This window comes from Anabrus simplex, chromosome X (genome assembly GCF_040414725.1).
Source record: "Anabrus simplex isolate iqAnaSimp1 chromosome X, ASM4041472v1, whole genome shotgun sequence".
NCBI classification, from domain to species: Eukaryota; Metazoa; Arthropoda; class Insecta; order Orthoptera; family Tettigoniidae; genus Anabrus; species Anabrus simplex.
Genome location: NC_090279.1, coordinates 36229974 through 36245771, shown reverse-complemented (window position 1 = coordinate 36245771; position 15798 = coordinate 36229974). Strand labels below are relative to the sequence as shown.

The 15798-nt window shown below is 40.1% G+C and overlaps 1 protein-coding gene across 1 annotated transcript in view; it reads right to left on the bottom strand.

The window, feature by feature from the left end:
* LOC137503195 (uncharacterized) overlaps positions 1-14752 on the bottom strand; it is a 51763-nt gene extending 37011 nt beyond the window's left edge. The window contains exons 1-3 of the mRNA XM_068230707.1: positions 14659-14752; positions 10174-10290; positions 8172-8267 (exon numbers count right to left, since the gene is read on the bottom strand). Coding sequence (XP_068086808.1) covers positions 8172-8267; positions 10174-10239 — 162 coding nt within the window. The 5' untranslated portion in view covers positions 10240-10290; positions 14659-14752. The remainder of the gene's footprint in view (positions 1-8171; positions 8268-10173; positions 10291-14658) is intronic.
* Positions 14753-15798: the final 1046 nt, after the last annotated feature.

Genomic DNA, 15798 nt, shown 5'->3' with positions numbered 1-15798 from the left:
TGCCTCTTGGAGGTATTACTGTGTAATTCGGAGCAAGTGCTCCTGGGCATGACTGGGGTTTTCTGCCCCTTTGTTTAACCTTATGTACATGTAAAATTGGGCCAACTGCTCAAGATTTGGAAGTTCGGGGCTCGAAGCCCAAAGCCTGTAAATACTGTTGTTGCTCTTTGTTGCCTTGCTACTCTGTACCTGCCATTCTTGTTATTTCTGAGATTGAAAAAGAAAATATAACCTTGTTAAATTTTAGATTCACTTTAATTTCGTAGCCTGAGACCTATTCACCACCCCGCACCTTCTTTCACCTCTAACTACCACAAAAACACGGTAACAAGTGGTAGCAGAGCGTGGTTGAATGGGTCTCAATTAGCCCCTTTTGACGGCTAAACATTGTTTTGTTCCAAACTCTAACAATTTTCTCTGTTGCTGGAAATTTTTGGATTTTTTCAAAATTGTTCTGTCATCATGCCCGGCCCTCGCGATGTTCTCCATCTTAACTATTTGCGCAAGGAGGAGTTGATATATGAATTAACTATTAGAAATGTGCAATCTGGAGGCATGGTTGCGGTAGACACAAACAAGCTTAGAGAGTCCCTTGATTTACCCATTTCCATCCCCACTTTGGGAGAAAAAGAAATTGACGACTCTCTTTCCACGATCATTGAGAATATTACTGGGCTAGCATCTGTAGTTAGTTTTTTTGATGAAAATGATCCTTCTCCTAATCAAATTAAGCGTGTGCAAGCCAGGCAATATCATTTTTCAAATAGAGTTAACGATCTGTTGTCTCTGAAGTTGAGTGACGTTCAGAGGAAGGAAGCTAGTACGGTGCTTGAAAATATTTCTGAATTATCTAGTAGGGTCACTCAATTGTTAACTGGGGAAGTTCCTCCCAAAACTGATCAACCCGCCACGATGAATGCCAGTAGCGAGGAAGAACCTCCTAAGGGAGAAGTCAATAGGATAACCGTTGCTGCTCAAACTATTTCTGCCCCATTAGACAACGAGTCTGAACGCCGTGCATCGTTGAATAATGTACGTTCTGAATTAACTTCTCTGCCACTGAAACCTTTACCTACTATGTCACCTGGGTTCAGCAGCTTGCCTCATCCATTGGCAATGTTGCTCAGAGGTATCTCGAAGTTTTCCGTTAACACTACCAGTGAAGTTATTTCTTTCTTAAGGTTTTTAGTTGAATTTCAGGATCATGCCCTTGTTTTTTCTCTTTCTCCATGTCAGATTTTGCAAATCATCTATCCCTATGCAATAGGTATTCTCTCAGACAAAATAGTAAGAGCCATTGCCGAGCAATCATCTATTGAGGATTTCCACGCCCACTTGCTAGCTAACTTCATCCCGGCTAGGGCAAGGTCCTCCCTTATTCAGAAGTACTATTATCGGGTACAGCGCTTGGATGAAAACTTGGCAGACTTCATCCAAGATATTAAGTTTTATACTAGGGTGTTTGCTCTTCACTTCCCTGAGGATCAGATTGTACAAGCTATTGTGGAAGGGATCTCACCAGCCTACAGGTCATATTTGTGTTTCGCGGCGTGCCCGCAAACTTTCTCGGAACTTGAAGCATTGGCCGTCTCAGCGGAAGGAGTTAGATACGCCGATTCTTTGCGTGTCGCGAAAGAACCCCTGCCTTCTTTTAGTAATACTCGGCCTCCACCTCGCCGATCAGTCACACCTCGTAAATGTTACGCTTGCGGGCCGCCTGACCATCTTCGGAACAAGTGTCCAGTGATCAAATCTAGTAGGGCAAATAATGGAGCTGGCTCATCACAAGGCTGTTTTAAATGTGGGGCTTTCTCACATATCGCCAAGAATTGCCCAAATTCGAATAGCACCCCCTCCTGCTCAACTTCTGGTGCAAATTCCACCTATGCCAATAATAAAAAGTGACTAGTGGCTTCGGCTGAGTCGACTAATCCATCTTTCCGAGGTTCAGACCCTGGTAAACAGATCGAAAATTCAGGTAACGTTCAATCTGCCAATCCGTCTTTTGAATGCCCCAAAGAGTGTCTTAGGATTGCGGCGGATACCCCCGCACCTGTTCCTTTTCTTAAGATTGAGTTAAATAACGAACCTATAACAGTTCTATTAGATTCAGGCAGTGTTTGTTCCATTATTTCGGCCGAATGGTATTCAAAATTGAAATCTGTTTGTAAACTACCTGACTATGACTCATCTCCTGTTCAATATGTTTCGGCTAATTCATCCCCATTAGAAACTCTAGGTTCTTTACAGGTCAAAATTCGTATTTTTAAATTTACATGGAAAATCAAATTGTTTGTGGCTAAGCACTTGTCTTGCCCCATCATTCTGGGAGCTGACTTCATTTCTCACACTGGTCTTGTGCTCGATCTTCACAGTAAGTCGTGCACATTCAAATTTGCTTCCAATTGTAAAATCCTCTTGTTAAAATGTAATTCTGCATCATGTTCATCTATTTCGCCTACCCAGGATGAGATGTTGTTAGACCTTAGACATCTACCTGAGGAGCAGGCTGATAGTATTCGTGAGTTGTGTCAGTCGTTTCCAGAGGTGTTCTCTGATACTCTTGGTGTTACTGACCTTATTGAATACAAAATTGAGGTCACGGATTCGATTCCTGTCCGTTTTCCACCTTATAGGCTATCTCCACCCAAAATGAAGGCTCTGAAAGAAATCATCGATCAGATGTTGAAGGATGGTATTATTAGGCCCTCTAAGTCGGCGTATTCTTCGCCTATTTTTCTAGTCCCGAAACCCCAAGGGGGCTTCAGGCCTGTCATTGATTACAGGGCTCTCAATCGGAAGGTGGTGTTACAATCGGTGCCCCTTCCTGACCTTCATTCTTGTTTTTCATGGTTTCGTAAGGCCAAGTTCTTTACTATCTTGGATTTGAATCAGGCCTATAATCAGATTCCCCTAGCGGAAGAGTCTAAACATCTTACAGCGTTTGCCACGGACTGGAATTTATACGAATACAACCACGTGCCTTTCGGGCTCCCCACGGGAGCAGCTGTACTCACTAGGCTGCTAGATAGGGTCTTCTCTGACATCAAATTTGAGTACCTGTATCACTACTTGGATGATGTCGTCGTATTTTCGGAGACCTTTGAAGAACATCTAGGTCATCTGCGAGAAGTTCTCAATCGCCTTCGTAAAGCTGGGTTAACTGTTAAGTTGTCCAAGGTTGCCTTTGCTAAGCCCTCTATGTCATTCCTAGGGCATATTGTGTCGCCCGATGGTGTCGCAGTCGATCACTCTAGAACACAGGCCATCCGTGATTTCAAGCCTCCCAAGGACATCAAAGGTATTGCTAGGTTCACTGGTATGGTGAATTTCTTCAGGAAATTTATTCCAAATTTCGCCAATAGAGCGGCGCCCTTGAACTTACTTCGTAGGAAAGGTGTCAAATTTGAGTGGGGACCTTCTCAACAAGCCGCTTTTGAAGATCTTAAATTAGCTCTCTGTAATGCCCCTGTTCTAGCTATGCCTGATTTCTCAAAGAAATTAATCGTCCAAACCGACGCGTCATCATCGGCGGTGGCTGCAGTCCTTCTTCAAGAGACTGAACTAGGGAGGCGACCCATCGCCTATGCGTCTAGGACTCTATCGGCTCAAGAAGCAAAGTATTCCATATATGAGCTCGAAGGTTTGGCAGTCTTATTTGCCTTAGAAAAGTTCCGTCTCTATCTGGAACATGTCAAATTCGACCTGGAGACAGATAATCAAGCCTTAAGCTGGGTCTTAGGTAGGCCGCGTCGTACTGGTCGTATAGCCCGTTGGGCCATCCGTATTTCTGCCTTTCAATTCGATGTACGGCATATCAGAGGTACCGAAAATGTTGTTGCTGATGGACTCAGCCGTATGTTTTCCAACGACGTCGAGACCCATGAACCGGTCGACAGTTCATCACCTATAGTATACAATAATAAAGTTTTATTATGAATCCACCTGTTCAATACATTGTATTGTACACATTGTATTGTACAATGTATTGAACAGGTGGATTCATAATAAAACTTTATTATTGTATACTAACAGATTTCAATACGGATTAAAACATGAGATTAGTCACTTGCAAGTTCATCACCTCCCGAGTCCATTCTATCTGATGTTAATGCCATCTTAACAGATGCTCCCATGCTCTTTAGGGATATCGAGAAATACCAATGTGAAGATCCGACGCTGGCTCCGATAATGGAAACCCTTTCTTCTGGAGAACATGTCGTCCCTTATGTTCTGAGGAATGGTGTTTTATGTTGCCCTTCGAGGCATGATAAGATGATGAAGGTTGTCGTTCCAACTGTTCTTGTACCTATGATCTTCAAGTACTATCATGAGACCCCATTGGGGGGGCATCTTGGAATCTTTAAAACTCGTGAAAAGATTCGTGAAAGGTTCATCTGGAAAGGTATGGACGGTGAAATCCGTGAACTAGTAAAGGCTTGTAAATCCTGTTTGCTTAGCAAACCAACCATGTCCACCAAGGTAGGCCTTTTGTCTTCGCATCAAGCGTCGCGCCCCATGGAATGCCTGTATATTGATTATGTAGGACCCTTCCCCCAGTCAAAGGGAAATGCCAACAAGTTCATCTTTGTATGCGTAGATGGCTTTACTAGATTTTCCTGGTTATTTCCGACTAAGCTGGCTACCGCTCAGTCCACCATTACTTGCCTAAATTCTATTTTTGCTTCTTTTGGTCCGTGCCAATATATTGTGTCTGATAATGCTAAGGCGTTCACATCAAATCTTTTTCGTAAATTCTGTTTTGACTTATCCATCTCTCATGTGACAACTTCTGCTTATTACCCTCAACCATCTCTGGCTGAACGGGTTAATCGTAATCTCAGGTCCGCGCCTATTGCCTATCATCATGAAGATCATTCTAGGTGGGACACGTCCCTGCATTGGTTAGCTTTTGCTTTGAATTCGGCGGTTCATGAATCTCACAAGTTTACTCCAGCTTCTTTGATGTTCAAGTTCGTTCCCAACATGCCGCTCTCTAACCTCTGGTCTCTGAGTGACATTCTACCTGAGACAATAGATCCGGACAACATTAAAGATCTTTGGAAGAAGGCTAAAGCCAATCTTAAAGTGTCTCATGAAAAGGTTAGGGAAAGGTATGATCGTGGACGGAGACCCACCCATTTGAAGGTAGGTGACCAGGTGATGGTCAAGAATTTTGTTCCCGCGGGCAAGCTTGCCCCCAGATTTCATGGGCCGTGTATCATTCTAGATTTCCTTACGCCGGTCACATTATTATTAAGCAATCCAGCCACCGAGAGGATATTTAAAGTTCACCTGTCGGAGGTGAAACCTGTATAATTTCTGTGCTAACTTGCCTCATATTATCTTGAAAGGAATATGAAGGTTATATTTTTTTTGAGTTTTCACTTTTAAGGCATTCTGCCCCTTCTATAATATTTTGTTTTATTGTAAGCATTTTTGTAAAACCCTTCCCCGAACCGTTAAACTGCGATCCTGTCGTTGCCACGGCCATTACCACGCTCCCGTCTCCTGCTCCACTACACACAGTGGCTTGCATCGGAAATGAATTTCTGCACGCCGCTGGCCCCTCAATCTCTCTACAAAGCCTGTGCCCTCAAAAATGATGATGGTCCAACAAAATTCTGCCGCCTAGCTTTAATGTTTCAGTGCCCCTGCAGCCGCGCGGCGCCGTGCCGCGACTGGGATAGAGGAAGGGCCCCTCTTCCCCAGCGAGGATGACATGTGCACGGCGAGCCGGAGCCCTCCTCCCGGCCAAGGCTGATGTGCGGCGCACAACCTGTAACTGGCCCGCGAACTGCATGTTCACCACGGGCGCGGCGTGCTTCAACACCACTGCTCCCCTCATAGTGCGGGCGAGCGGTATCTCAGGGTACTTGAGGGGTCCGAGCGGCCTCCTCGGAACTCAAGCTGCGGTAGCTGGTCTGGCCGCCAAAATCAATCATCGTTTAAAGTACATATCCAGCTATATGGACATTCCTGTTCAACATTGCTACCTTTTCTTGGATTTTACTGCAATTCCTGGTGGACTTAGAAAATATTTCCTCAACTTTAAAAACTAAAGTTTTCCTTCTGAATTCAACTTCTACAAACATAAAGACATTACTTCAGCTGTTACAACAAGAATTATTGAAACGGGATCAAATCAAAATTCAACAATTTTGATAAATGCCTCTGCAATTAATCTCCATATCAACATCATAACTTGGACCCTGTTTTCAAACAAAATTCATGTGTCACCCCTGGAGGAACTTTTGGGGGGGGGAGGTCTGTACCAGGTGGTACACCTCCACGCCGCTAATTTAAAATTTGCGCCACTTGAAACTCCTCTACTGGAGGAAGTCCGAACTTTATCTAATGAGTTAATTTTCAAGTGTCTCAGAAGATGTCACTACTTGCAAATTTTGAAGTTTCTGAACTGTGTTATTTTCGACGTATTTTTGTTTTGCTTGTAGTAAGAAGTGTGAACTTTCTCTTCTACAGGACACTACTGAAGAACTACAATGGTGCACCCTAGTGCGAAGTGAAAGAACTATGTTTTTGGAGAAATTTTTATTTCAAAAGTTGGTTTCTTGTTAAATTTCTTTCTGTTATTGTTTAAGTTGGATGTATACCCCTCTCTTTCCCCTTGTTTTGTATTTAGCCAATCCTGAATTTCTTTAATTAATTTCTGACCAATCTGATGTATCTTCCCCCAACTTGAATATGCTGCTTATCCCTAACCAATAAAGGTTTGGTGGGAGGGTGTTTTCATTCCGGTAAGGCCTCGAACTTTCCGCGAGAGTATATAAACCGCTGATTTTAGGGTCTCGGCGCCACTTCTGTTCCATCGTTGAGTGTGTAAAGTACATAGCACGGGGCGGGAAGCGCCTCTTTCTTCGGCAGCAGTCAACAAGGTAATGGCCGATTAATAACTTCTTTTCTTGCTTGCTCAGCAGTTTAACTCTCGGGGCGGGTCCGAAGCCTTTCACCATGTAACTTTCCTCTAAAATGTAAAGACACTTAGTAGCTATTCTATCTTTGAAACTACATATTGGGATAGAGAGTGCTTAACCCTCTCGAGCTCCCACTCATATTGTTTTGAGGTGAACTTATTTTTCGCAACCTATTCTTCCTTAACGTAATGTAAATTTGTTTCTTTCATAAGTCACCTCTTTAGTATGGGATTGGCCCTTGCATTAGAGGCCTAGAGCCAAATTAGGTTTTAAAACAAAAGGTATTAGGAGTGCAGATCGCCTCCTCTCAAATTGTTATTTTGGAGGTCATGTAATTATCCTCTTCTCGCTTAATAGACCTCAGTAGGTTGGGTATTTTACCCCTGTGTTTACGTCCTTAGAGGACAGCTTGAAGGTCGAGTTAGGTGTGGCCTTGTGATAGGTTTACAACTTTAAGAGCGGTTCGCTCTTTTGAAATTTGTTTCTGCGTGCCTCTTGGAGGTATTACTGTGTAATTCGGAGCAAGTGCTCCTGGGCATGATTGGGGTTTTCTGCCCCTTTGTTTAACCTTATGTACATGTAAAATTGGGCCAACTGCTCAAGATTTGGAAGTTCGGGGCTCGAAGCCCTAAGCCTGTAAATACTGTTGTTGCTCTTTGTTGCCTTGCTACTCTGTACCTGCCATTCTTGTTATTTCTGAGTTTGAAAAAGAAAATATAACCTTGTTAAATTTTAGATTCACTTTAATTTCGTAGCCTGAGACCTATTCACCACCCCGCACCTTCTTTCACCTCTAACTACCACAAAAACACGGTAACAATTTAGAAAAAAATAATTAATATAATCAATAAGATAACAAAGGTGTTTCATTTGGAATCAACTAGTAAAATATCCTGTAACAGTAAAAAAAGAATGTATCTTTCAGCTACTTGGTGTTCAAAACTAATTTACGAATTCAAAATTATTAGTAGGAATGATACCAGCTACCAAATGACATAGAGTAGAGGTCTTTGGAATAATCCAAACTGCTACACAATTCATAACGCATGATCGCAGAACAACTTGAAGGAAAAGTGGAAACTAGGTATGTAAACAGTCAATCTCATAAAAAACTATATTATCAGTAGGACTATCAATCATGTGCACTAAAAAGATGGATCAAACCCCGGTATCTGTTGAGCCATTTTCTACCCATTTCCATTATCTGACGATGGCTTATCAAATTATGTACATTACCTCAAGAGAGTTTTCCTGCAATGACTCTGGCTCGGTTAACTCTGATTTAACTTCTTCTTTCAGAGCTATCACTTCTGATACATTTTCGAAATTTTCCTGTGGAAAATAAGATATATTAGGTATGCTCATAACACACATCTACAAATACAGTCATTAATAAATGAGCATGTTAATTCATTAATTTCCAGTATTACAGGTACTTTCGGAATTTCACTAATGTTTAAGGAAGATTTCTTCCAGCAGAGGATTGTTATAACCAAAGTCTGTACTGAGAAAGGTGTTATTATTCTTGCTCACTCCTTATGTCAGAGAAAGGATGAGACTGAGAACAAAATATAAAATGCAAAATATTTTCTAGCCATATCAGAAGATATAACACCAGGGATGGAATTGGGGCTATCTCACACTTAATTTGGAAGGAAGCAGCCATAGGCATAAACACTAAATTGTATGAACTGTTTTCATATGTTCAATCATATCAGTCAAATCATAAAATTTGTTTGAACCAATTAGAAGCATTACAACATTTCTAAATGATTTTTTGTTCTCAGCATAGAGTTTGTTTAAAGACAGATTAAAATTACTTGAAATAATGGAATCACATTCTCTACTATGGTTTTGCTGAGATCACAGGAGCTACATTAAACATTAATACAGTTCTGTTTCAATGATTCCAAGTGTAAAATAAAAAACACAAACATGAAAGAACCAGACTTATCACAGTCATATAACAGTGAAAGATGTGATGAAGCCCAAAGTCAAAGCAGCTAGAAATGAAATATTTTACTACTATAAGCATGTTATGTAATGTTCTGTGACAAGCTGAGGGTATGAGGACACCGTCAGTGGAGAATCAGCAGTGTTGGAGTGTATATCTGCAGTTTCGGAAGATCTTTTATGATCTACTATGAGACATTTAAATTTCACTCTTGGATTCATAAAACCTTGTCAGCATTAAAGGGGGGAGGTACTGTGATTAAAAGCATATATTCTAATGTAAGTTAAGTAACTAATAAAAATGAATTAATGTATCAAGTTCTCTAGAATATACCAACTTAACACATTCAATACTAAGAGAACAGTGGATGAACTAAGGAATGGATGAAAAGGATGCACAAGAAGGACAAGGAAATAATGACAATGAGGAAAGAAAAAATTCTGTTTAATGTGCCTGAAGTCCTTGAAGTGTCAGAGCCCACTAAGAAGGGGCATATAAAAGAAATTATTCTCAGAAATCATACATGCTAGAGCCCTTAGACATGGTTCTCTACTGTATATATCATAGAATCTGACCTGTATTTGAGGAATAAAATGAGCTAATCACTATTCTGTCTTTCTAGAAGAATTCAACATCTGAGCAAAATATTTATTTTGAGAGAACGTACATTCAGATTTTGAGGTATTTCATCCCTCGTATGTCATAGGCAAATCTGCTCGTTCCTTAAAACACATAATATCTTCCAGCACATTGTGGATGTGAGGGTAACCCAGAATTATCACACCAGTGTTGACATTTTGTTTAGCAGACTGGTGTATCCAGGCTAAAAAAAAACACTAATGAAAGATTTGTGATTTAACTTCTTCTACACTAATTATGGTAGGAGTAATAATTCTTAACATGGTGGTGCAGTAGTGTAGGAGGATATTAGTTTTTTTTAAAGTACGATCGGCCAACCATCATCTATTATAATCAAAGGGGAAAAATACAAAAAGGTGCAACCCCTAAACCAAAGTAATTTCAATACTGACAGTAAAACGTACAGACTAACCCAAGCCTAACCTTAAGTTCCTAAGAGTTGGCAGCTTTGTGTAGCACATTGTGGTGTATTCCCAGACAAATAAAACAAACAGAGTTGTACTACGCATAGATGCTCATTCAGCAATTGGTGACTGCTGGTGTTAATACTGAGGAAGCACATAGAAAATTATGCCCCTGCCAAACTTATTCAGATATTAAGGGTTAATTTCTGACCCCTATAAAGTTATCTGGTATGAGACTTACAAGCGATGCCGTTGTTTCTCCTTCAATCCAGCCTGGTTCCTCTTTGATCTTTGCTTCCAGGTCCATTTTGCACTGCAAACTGAAGTAGTTAGAAGGTACTGGAATGGTTGATTACTTCTACTGAAACATAAGCCAGAAAAATATATTACCTTATTAATGTCATTGATACTTATGGTGTTTGTTAACAGACTAAGCAACAACCTTGTCATTTTAAATGCTATTGGCTTTACGTCGCACCGACACAGATATGTCTTATGGCAATGATGGGACAGAAAAAGGCTAGGAGTGGGAAGGAAGCAGCCGTGGCCTTAATTAAGATACAGCCCCAGCATTTGCCTGGTGTGAAAATGGGAAACCACGGAAAACAATCTTCAGGGCTGCCGACAGTGGGGTTCGAACCTACTATCTCCTGAATACTGCATACTGGCCGCACTTAAGCCACTGCAGCTATCGAGCTCGGTCATTTTAAATGACCATCAATATTATGATCATACCAAAAAACCCAAAATTTTACATGACTGTTGATATTGTGATCATACCTATAGGACCTCAACTTTTCTATGACTAATACTTCGATCAAAGCTAAGGACCTGAAGTTTTACATGATTAATAAAACAGTGATCACATCCATAATATAATTTAACTTATCTGTCGATATCAAGACCATAGTCATAGGACTCCTAGTATTACATGACACCTTATATCATATTAATAGCTATCTAACATACAGTTTTATATGGAACTGAAACCGCAACAAGATGACTTTTCTTGAAAATTCAGTGACTGTACGGTTTGCATATCACTCTGATCACCCGGGTCCATATACTGGAAACTTCCTACCACTTTTATCTTTTGTAATCAGCTTCAAAACTAACTGAACAAGTTCACAGTTCTTTGAGATATGTTCTATCAAAAGTTTCCTGCCCAGGATCAAATTAGCTCAAACCATTCTCCTCTCATTAAGCTTATTCACTATCTCTTTATTTGAGACATGCTCTATCAATCTGATCTTCAAGGACTTCTGATAACACGGCATCTAAAAGGCTTCAACTATGTTTCTTCTTGGCACCAGTTATTATCTGTGTTTCACTTCCATACGGTGTCATACTCCTTGATCAGTGTAAACATAATTTTAATATTTTTCAATCTGTTGAACCTAAAGAACGTGATAGAGAACAGATGGGAATTTAAGCTGGATTCAGCGATGATATTTATCGATATTGAGAAGGCATATGTCAGTGTACCATGGCAAGTGGTCTCGGATGCATTGATAAAAAAGAAGACAGGGAGAGGTGAAGAGCCAATTATAAAAGCCATGAACAAAGAGTGAGTAAGTAGTATGAATACTGTGATAGGACAAACAAACTTTTTCAAAGTAGAATCAGGACTTCAAAAACGATGTTTTTTATCCCCGCCAATCTTCATTACAATCATGGATGAAATCCACAAGAGTATACAACAAAAAATGGGAACCAAGGAGGCAAAGGCCTCATACTTTGCAGATGAGACAGTAATATGTGGAGAAGATGAAATGGAAGCACAAGAACAAGATAATGCAATGAATCAGGAGATGGAGGAATATGGAATGAAAATAAGTGTGGAAAAGAATATGATAGTAGTGGTGACGAGAGGTAATAGAGAAGGAAGTGGGAATATTGAAGTAAATGGAAGACCATTAGAAGTTGTGGAAAGCTTCAAGTATTCGGAGAGAATAATTGAAGATGGGTAAATAAAATAAGAAATTGGATAGGGACTTGAATAAGCCAATGAGTTTTACCAATGTGCGAGATGTATAGTCTGTAACTGGGACATTGAATGGAATGTAAGAAAATTTTGACATATGCACCAGGCACATGGACAACAACAAAAAACATGATAACGCAGAATGCAAGAGGCCAAGATGAAATTCCTTAGAGAAATATAGGGAGGGCATAAAGGGATAAAGTCAGAAACATAGAAATGAGGGAGCGAATTGGACACCCTGAACTGAAAGGCAAGATAGAGACCCGTAAGCTGAAATGGTATGAACAAGTGATGAGAATGGAAGAGGATAGAGTTCCACAGTAAGTATTTACGGAGAAACTCATAGGCGAAAGACATCGGGGAATGCCCAGAAAGGGGTGAATGGCTACCGTAAGGAGAGTACAGAGAAGAGTGGAGTAAAAGTCGAAAAAAAATTCGAGGAAGGAATGGAGTGGTGGAGAGAGAAAAACTGAGGAGGTTCTTGATTCACATTTCTACCCACAAGACTGGAAATGGAAAATGAAGAAAATTCTGTTGAAATAAAGACAAAAATGTATACAATAATGCTATCAGCTCATTTCATTGAACAGTGCCACCAACCTTAAGTGCCTTTTCTTTATTTTTCTATGCATGTCTTGTCTAATGACACAATCGAGTGGTGTTTACCAGAGTGCCTCTTGTAGGGAGTTCCATGTCAAATGAGTGGTTTAAATGTTTAGCAGTTTTTTTGTTCCCCAGGTGGCAAAAAAATTGTCTATGTTGAATACCTCGAGTAGTGCCTCAAAGAATTCATTTCACCCAATAGCAGTGTTTGTTAGTCACTTTGTGATATTTTACTGTAAATGTAAACATACAGCACTAACAATGAATACGAAAATTTCTCCTACAGGTAATACAAGCTTCGTTCCTGTGGGTAAGTGAGTTGATTCTTATGCATTGCCAGGGAACAGATTTCTATGTAAACACATATCTATTCAGGTAAGTGTGATCAATTGTATTTGGTATTTTTCACCGGAGGGGACAATACTGAAGAGTGCCGTGTTTACTTGTTCTGGCCATCACAGGTTATTCTAATAATATGTTATTGGCTTTACATTCCAGCAACTACCTTTTACAGTTTCCACAGCCAGAATTTATTCCTGAAGATTGTTCTTCCATTCCTGCTAGCAGTTTAATGTTGCACTAACAACTCCAAGGGAAAGGGATAAGATTAGGTATGCAGCAGCATTAATTAAGGTTAATTAATGATAAAATGGGGAAACCACAGAAAAGTATTTCAGGACTGCAGATCATAGGATTCAACCCCATGCAAACTCACCGTCACTCACCCCTGAAAATCTTTTACACACCAATAAATCAGAGAGGCAGCCTACTGTTACCTAAATCATCACAAATAAGTACCGGATATAGCTGCTGTGGGGTAATGATGAGATACAGGAGAATCTCCATAACAACACTGATGTAACAAGATACGGATATCCTAAATAGAAACCTCTCAAGATTTTGAATCCTACTACCATATGTCACGGCATACAGAGCAAAGAACAACTCAACGTTCACAGCATCACTATTAAATTGCACAAAAAGGTAAATAACACAGCAAAATAATAATTAAAATTACATACTACATATCGCAATTTCTATCTGAAACTACCATCTGCATTTTTTCATCTGCGTTGCTCTTCAGAAAAAATTCTCATTCCACTAAATTTAGATATACGATATATTGCCACTACCAGAGTGTGAAATCAGAAAGAAGTGGTGGTGGGGGAGGAGAAGAAACATAGGGCTTAACTACTAATTTTTTTCAGGCAGTACCTGGTTGGGGGGGGGGGGGTTAAAATTCCCCTGTATTTTAATTACCCTCTCCACCCAGAAAAATGTAAATTTGAGATATTTTTGTTCAAATTTTGCTGTTATAACGGGAATGATAAACATTAGAACGTTATTCCAATCAGCTGAGAAGTTTATGAGAGACTCGCTATCTTAAGAAAGGCCACACGAGGATCGAGTTTCCATGGTTTATTGCTTTTTTAATGGAACTTTCCTCTACCAGGGCTATGTGTTGACTGAACCAATTGTCAGTTTGTATCCTGCTCAAGTGAATATTGTCCTAGTGATACCTATAGGAAACACACCCACTCCAAGAAGTACAGGAGTGGTGTAAACTCGAGCTACTTATAGCAATGACAAGGGAGGATGAACTTGCCAGCGTGAAACATCAACAATAAGCTGTAGGTGCGGGGTTGCCACTGCTGCGTTGTTTAATTGCTCAAGGTCTGGCAGTCACTTGAATTATTTCTGATGATTTTATGAAAATATGCCCAGTTAAAGTCATTAATTTCAGTAATAAATTATCGGTTCTACATTTTCCTGTTTATTTTATAATGAAAGGTAACCCCCCCCCGGGCAATTTTAGTGGGGGGGGGGAACCTCTGAGATAAAATCATCGGTGGGGGAGACATCCTTCCCTTCCCACCCCGCCGCGATTTCGCACCCTGGCTACAGCACACAACTTCCAGGCACTTGCAATGCAATGGCTGGGTGTTTTATAAAAAGCAAGCTAGTTATATGCGTATTCATTTTTCATGCTTTATTAAAAATAAAATTTAAGAAAATTAATAACATTCAATATTACAAATATGTAAATGCTGAAACTGAGAAAGATTAGTATTAACTTCTAATATTCTCAATTGAGATGTATACATTTAGTAAAATTGAATTATTGAATTTGAACATTACCGACAGTATGTTAGAGGTTGTGGACACAGAGTAAAATGATAGAAATCAGAATTCCTCAACGAAGAAAATCCGTAACTCACTTAACGGAATAAGCTGTAGAATAGACTAACACGCGCCTTATATAACAACATACCAGCCACTTCGAAACAAAACCTCGTATTTGGATATTGCTTAATCACTTAAAACAAACTCTTGAAGAACAAATTTGATTTGTAACAGTCAGTAAAACAGGCTGAATTTAGGAAAGCATGTATTACTAGTTACTTCTTCTTCTTGGTTAGTTTTTGGACATCGTCGTAAGACGCTACGTCCAGTCACTGGTGTGCGGGATAATTAATGTCTAGGAGAGGAACCAACATTAGAAGAAAATAGTACACTACAAGATAATAGGGTTAGCTATGTAATGAAGCTAATGACAGCCGGGGATAATGAAACGGAGTAAAATACCAAGAATATGGAGACTAAACTATCTAGGACAACACAAAAACACTGGGACACAGGGTTCTAATGCTTCACGTCTGTGTGGTCTGCCACGACGTCTTTACTACGAACAAACCAGACCGGACCACAAATAAGGGTTAGGATGCAAAATTTCATACCTATAGGAAAGGAAAAAGTTACAATTGGATGTTACAGGTAACTAAAAATTTAAGGATTAAATCTACTACGCGAAAAGACGGTTGAAACACTAAACACGAAACATTTAACGGCAGTTGGTAACCCGCATGAAGAAGCTTAGCTATGAAGTCTCGACGGTGATGTTCATATGTCTGACACTGAAAAAAAATATGGTTGACAGTACCTACTGCCCGACCGCATGGACATAAGTTACTTTCGATAAGATTAAGACGATAGAGATGAGCAGGCGTACACACATGATTTAAGCGAAGCCGTATAATTGTAGTAATATGACGCCGAGTGTAGGTACCAAAGGCAAACCACGGTTTATTAGGAATATCAGGTAGAAGCGTGAATAAGTGCTTACCTTTCAACTGGGAAGTTCGGCGCCATTCTGCACACCACTGATCGTGGATGAAGTGACGACAGTGTTCCCATAAGTCTGTGTGTGGAACTGCGATATAGTAATCCAATCCAGAACCCTGGGCAGCCTCTTTAGCTAGGATATCCGCTGTGACGTTA